This window comes from Argentina anserina, chromosome 6 (genome assembly GCF_933775445.1).
Source record: "Argentina anserina chromosome 6, drPotAnse1.1, whole genome shotgun sequence".
Lineage (NCBI taxonomy): Eukaryota > Viridiplantae > Streptophyta > Magnoliopsida > Rosales > Rosaceae > Argentina > Argentina anserina.
The window spans coordinates 26,205,619-26,211,698 of NC_065877.1; the positions used below are offsets into that span (position 1 = coordinate 26,205,619).

The 6,080-nt window shown below is 35.8% G+C and overlaps 1 protein-coding gene across 2 annotated transcripts; it reads right to left on the reverse strand.

Moving 5' to 3' along the window:
• Positions 1–546: 546 nt before the first annotated feature.
• LOC126799215 (putative hydrolase C777.06c) lies at positions 547–4,704 on the reverse strand. Of its 2 annotated transcripts, none has more exons than XM_050526372.1 (12): positions 4,452–4,704; positions 3,809–3,927; positions 3,567–3,679; positions 3,385–3,426; positions 2,790–2,845; positions 2,595–2,671; positions 2,355–2,474; positions 1,970–2,046; positions 1,787–1,850; positions 1,638–1,688; positions 1,519–1,567; positions 547–888 (listed from the first exon to the last, which is right to left on the reverse strand). In XM_050526372.1, exons 1-12 carry the CDS (start codon positions 4,594–4,596, stop codon positions 755–757), a joined length of 1,047 nt encoding a protein of 348 aa, XP_050382329.1. In that variant the 5' UTR covers positions 4,597–4,704; the 3' UTR covers positions 547–754. The 2 variants fall into 2 exon arrangements, with proteins under 2 accessions (XP_050382329.1, XP_050382328.1); XM_050526371.1 differs by having other exon boundaries at positions 3,809–3,930.
• Between the last annotated feature and the right edge of the window lie 1,376 nt (positions 4,705–6,080).

Sequence of the window (6,080 nt, forward strand, 5' to 3'; positions counted from 1 at the left end):
TTTAACCTAGAACTACGATTCTAGGTTACATGGGTGCTTCAGTTTCCTTGTTTAACAGTCTAGTTAAGTTTCATGAGCAAAGATGACCATGGACACTGGCGATTCGCGAAGGTGGTTTGAGATCAGAGCAATCGTCTTTCTCCCCGTGTGCTTGAATGACCCGTGAAAAGGACCAGAAGGAATCCGAAAGGCATACGTGGAGTGCTGTGGTTGGAACTTAGTAATCATTAGATTCTCAATAATCCATGTATGTTCGAAATAGGTGAGAAGATGGTGTTGCTGAGATACGGAGGACCTTATCAGATTTCATGATGATACACACTACAATCAGTGCAAGTAGAACATGATGGAAGTTGCAGACAGATTTGATGAGAAAGGTTCTACATTGAACTGATCGAAGCACGTTGGCTCCTAGTTCTGGATTGTAATGAGTATTCTTAGGTCCCTAAATCTCTTTCAGATTCTAATCTGAGTCATATTTCATTCAACTCTAAATAATATGAAAGGAGATCTTGAAAACCTTAGCAACAGTAAGTCAGTAACATTACATGTCATTTACATCGAACCTTACAATAAGGTTTGGACAATCAGTTTTACATATTAATGTGATAAATCAGGGCAACCAATGTGGGTGTGTTTACAAAGGACTTTGAGAAGAGCAAAATATTGATTTAGCTTTGATATTGCAAAGCTTGTGAAAGATCAATTAACAAAAGGATGTTAATGCTGTCTAATAAGAAAAATTATGAGGCCATCATATGTATGGTGATGTGAGTGCTATAGGTACCCGAAGCCCATCGTAGCTCAATTGTGCATCAAGACCCTCTGTCTCCTTCAATTTCGAAAGATAATCATTCACCTTCTCATGATCCATCAAATGCATCATACCTTCATCAATGCAAAATCAGGAAATGAAGCAGTAAATTATTTAAGTAGTTATCACTAGACCAGTGAAACAATAGGAAAACCGGTGAAACAATTGATCTTGGCAGACTTGTATTATACACAATGATGCACAGATACATACAGAAAAGTAAATGTCCGTAATGTATCCGTATCGGATACGGGTTGGATACGCTGCATATATGTATCCAAAATTGAAAATACGCACCCAAACTATGTAGTATATGTCAACTCTGTGGATACGGTCAGAGTACGTTTTGAATACGTTTTGGGGTTATAATTGTCATTGTCACGTAAATAAAACTTAAATCTAATACTCTCCCTCCCTCAGCCGTATTTTTTTGTTTTGCTTGAACTTATTAAGTATTTAATTCATGAACTTATGTTTATTGTAAAATTGATGAGATTTATGTGTTCTAATTGTTTGTTTGATCAAATTTTAGAATTTAATATATATATATATAATATTATTTTACAAAACATATCCAAAACACTACATTTTAGAAAATAACGTATCCCGTGTCATGCCGTATCCATATCAGTGTCCCGTACCCGTACTCGTGCATCATAGATTATACAGCACCACTAAGCTACAAGGAGGAGGCTGAGACATACCAGTAAACAATGTCCTCTTAGGTTGTATTTTCCGTACTTCGTCCAAAGCCTGAAAATAGTAAATGAAATTCAAATTCTATAAAAGATGAAGTATTACTGGAAGGCCTGATATAATTTACCCCTGGAAGTGCCAAATGAGTTGCAGAATTTCGATCCGGCCGTAGAGCATCCTGAAGAAATCAGTCTGGTTAGAAGAGAAGAATGTGTTTCTTAAGAGAATCTAGAGGGAATGTGTGGTGCATGTCTATGAAAAGTGAGGGGAAGGCACCATAATCAGGAGTTCACAATCTCTCAGAAGTGGATAGGTCTCTTCAGGTATTTCGCTAACGTCACTGTGAATGAAAAGAAATCATTAGCAACTTGCTTTCATGATGAAAGGCGACATAAAAGAGGTCAATGTACAGAACATAAAAATTATCAGGGACCCAACAGTGAAATTTAGAAGCATTACCTGATATAACAAACATTACCAAAACGATATCCAAAGGAACGATAACCACGACCATGCCATACAGGTAAAGGGGTAAACTGAAATACAAAAATTAACACAAGAAACTATGAGTTCACGACCGTACCACAGATTAATTCTGTCAAGTCTCAATGGCGCAATAATATGACACATACATTTCTTTTATGACTGTACTGCTTTCTACATAGATCAAGACCTACCTAGTTTCATATATCTTAAACTTCTTTTTTTACTGATAGAATCTACATGTCCCTCCAAATTCAATTCATATGATAGCTTATAATCCCAATTTATCAATGTAATGCCACTTAAAGCATATGTACTAAGAATTCTGATTCAGTACAAAACAAAGATATATTCATCCTACCTTCAAATTGCTCACAAAAAATGGATTCTCGTGTATAATATTAAATTGCAAATCTGAGACAGCCGCACCAGGTTGGACCACACTTGTGTCAACTAAATAATAATGAGTCTTCTTCATCACCTGAGTAAATTCTCTTATTATTATGCAAATGTTGTAAGAACAGGTATAGCTAACATGATAAATTAACATGTCATAATAAAATAGAATACTCAGTACAATGTACGAAAGAGATGTTTGGACCTCAAAATCACGCCCAGGCACATATATTGGAATGCAGGGTTGAACATTGTTTGTCCAATCACGAAGATCATCTAAACCTGAAGACATAAAATAGTTGTCAGTGATACTATGTGTAAAGAATGGAAGAAGAAAACAGAAACCATAAGCTTATTAATCTTCTGAAAAAAAGCATAAGAAAGTGTTCATGACAGAGACCTCCAATTGCATCAGCATGAGAATGAGTTATAATAACCGCATCAAGTGTTCTTATCCTGACAGAAACACAACTAGTTACAAAAAGAAAAATACCAGACAATAGACACTTATCATATGGGAAGCTGCAGGGGCATTACTAGATTACATGCAAGTCTTTGAAACAGAATGAAGTTTTTAAAAAGAGCCGAGACGAAATCAAGTTGGCCACAAAAATCCAAAAAGAACACCTCAACAGAATTTGATATCTAACTCGGTGGCATACAGAAAATTTTAAACTGCACCATGAGGGGTGGACCTATTTAACGAATTGTATAATATCTAGGACACATGAGACACTCAGAGTAATTAGAAAGTATCAGAACAGAACCCGTTTCAAATACCACTAGAAATGCTAAGATTGAAGCTGATATGCCATCAAACTCAATCACCAATATAAACATCCCCATTCTTTTTTCAGATTGCTAAAATACATAGAACACTTAAAATCTATGTTCTGGAAACAAACCATATACTTTGGTCATCAAACATGAGAAAGGGAATCTATTTCTTTGAGGCTTATAGCACAGCAAGATGAGAAAATGAGACAGTAACTAACCCATAAGCAGGAAACCATCTGAGAGCACTGTGATAGAAAAATCTGCAAAATATAAATAGAACTGCAACAGGTCAAGTCTTATGCACATCTGGAAAGTTTAAGCAATACACAACAATAACTTTTCATCTTTATAAATAACAATGAAAAACAAAAACAGCAGCAACATCATAGAAATCACTTACTTTCCAGCATCAATAAGAATGTTTGAAATTCCAGAGGATGTAGGATGACGTACAACAATGCTTGTGTTCAGTCTCTTGTTTTTATTACCCGGTTCCACAGCTTTTAAACAAACCTGAAAAAACCAAAAATCATTCATTTTCTTCAATAATTTTGATTTGTTATGGTCAGAATTGTAGTAATCACGATAAACAGAGGATATGATATGCAAACATTCTCAAGCACATAGCTTCTATAACTATACCTCACACTTCTTCAAAGGATTTGTCAGGCAGCTCACTCGTGGAATTCCTTCACTTGTTCCTGTACCTATAAATACGACTTCTGATTGACACGATGGTAACACCAAACCAGCATTTGTGGCTGCTGAACAGGTCATTCATTGAAAAATCAGTACCCAACTCATTTAAAGTCCGTAAGCAATTGTGCGTAGGTTATACAGTCTAAAAAGGAAGACCATTAACAATCGTCTCTAAAGTAATAACCTTTCCTGATTGTTTCTCATCAACCCTACGACTAAGCTAACTTCTATTGAAATGAACAATCTAACACATAAAAGGAAAACATATAAAGTTATAAACCCCTACATTTCAATGCACGCAAGTAACATTTCATAACCATAGCCAACTCCAATTCCAGCATAAACACAAACGCAAGCATAAGAAGAGAACCTTAGAGCCAAAATGTCTGCAAAAATGTACTATAAAAAACAAGAACACTCACATCCACATATACAACAGAGCAATAAAGACTACCTCTAAGTACCCAACAAACTGGGAAGCATGAAAACGAAGCACCCATTTGATCATAAACGATAACCCAGAAAACAAGAAGACGGTATTCCATGATCTTGACATTAAGAAAGAAAGAAAGCAATGAGAGCTTACTGGATTGAAGGTTAGTCTTGAACATTCGTCTGAAGAACAAGAACCCATTTCTGGGAGCTGTGATTGGCGAGTAGACTTGGTGTTTGTAAGTAGCGAAAGAGCTGAAAGAAGGAGAAGGGCGAAGGGTGCCCAGAAATTGAACCATTTGAAGAAAAGCTATATTGTTTATGGTGAAAAGGTTTAAGCTTTACGAATCAGAAATGAAGAAACCAAAAAGGTCCCTTTCTGGCTGCTTTGGTGATAGCCAAAAAGGAATCAACGAATCGAATGGCAGATGGGTCATGACTCATGAGTGTTTATGTTGAGAGTTCAAGAAGACAGCCAACCCACCCCAACAGTGACCCGAGCTGCCTTCTGGCCCAAAGCCCATTTCTTTATACCCTTTTCCGAATCACTTGAAGCCTTAGACCGAATGAATTTTCAGTTCGGAGAACACGTGACAATGTCCGGTAGTACTATATTCCAATCACTATTTGATACTTAAGATTTAATTAAAAAAAAAATTATATTTAAGCTATTTTATCAGACTATTTTGAGTTTCTTTCTAAAACCTTACATCATACACTCTAATACCCATAAACTCTAAAACCCTACACTCTAAACTCTAAACTCTAAACCCGAAATTATAGTTCAAAATTATCAATACTTATAAAAGTCATTTCACAAATAATAAAAATATGTAAAATTATAATTTTGGTGTAATAAATCCATGTGCCAAAATATAACAGGTGAGAATAACCAAATGGACATTGTCATGTGGTTCTCCAGCAGTAGGGGTGTAAATGGTCAAAGTCGAGTCGAGTACTGGATTGTTCATGTTTGGCTCATTTTCATTCGATCGAGTTCGAGCCAGGCTAAAATCTGATTTTTGTTTTTCTGGCATGTTCAAGCTCGGCTCGGCTTGAAAAAGCTCGAGCTGGGCTCGGGCCGGCTTGAATCATTTGAAATTAATATTTTAAAATTAAGAAATTCAAAATAAAATTTAAAATTTAATGTCATAGCATCATATAAAATATCTTTAAATTAAGAAGGAAAGGAATAGTAGAGTACCTACTTATGGCTCCATGACGAATTGACGATGGGAGTTGTTTGTATCTTTAGGGTTTGGCCGTTTGGGGTGGTTAAAAGTGTATGGAACTAATCGAATTATGACTCATAGTAAACACTATTTATATAGTGTACAATAAGATTAGGGTTTCATTTAATTATTATTTATAATATATTTTTAATATCATTTCTCATAAAAATTATTAAGTCAAGCTTAATAAACAAGTTGAGCTTTTAATGAACTCGAGCTAGCTCGCGAGCTAAACGAGCCGAATACTTATTGTTCAAGCTCGGCTTATTTCAAGGTTGAGTTTAATATTGAGCTCAAAATTAGCTGATTTAGCTTTACGAATTCGATCCAAAAACTTAAATCGAATCAAACATAAGTCGAATACAAGCGGCTCGAGCCTACTTGTGTCAAATGACACACCCGGAGATAGTAACGGTAACAAAAGACACGGTAGCCCAACTCCAATGGAGTAGTTAATTCCTACATGGTGCCACGTGAATTTGACTTACGCACCCATACTGTCAAATTTCACAGGGCTGGGAGAAATGTCAATTTTCTCGCTCTCTCTGGGT

Coding starts and splice junctions, on each gene's coding strand:
- LOC126799215 (XM_050526371.1), bottom strand. CDS start 4,596: ATGGTTCAATTTCTGGGCACCCTTCGCCCTTCTCCTTCTTTCAGCTCT. Junction 2,047..2,354: donor TTTTTGTGAGCAATTTGAAG/GTAGGATGAATA, acceptor TTTGTATTTCAG/TTTACCCCTTTACCTGTATG. Junction 1,851..1,969: donor GGTAATGTTTGTTATATCAG/GTAATGCTTCTA, acceptor TTTCATTCACAG/TGACGTTAGCGAAATACCTG.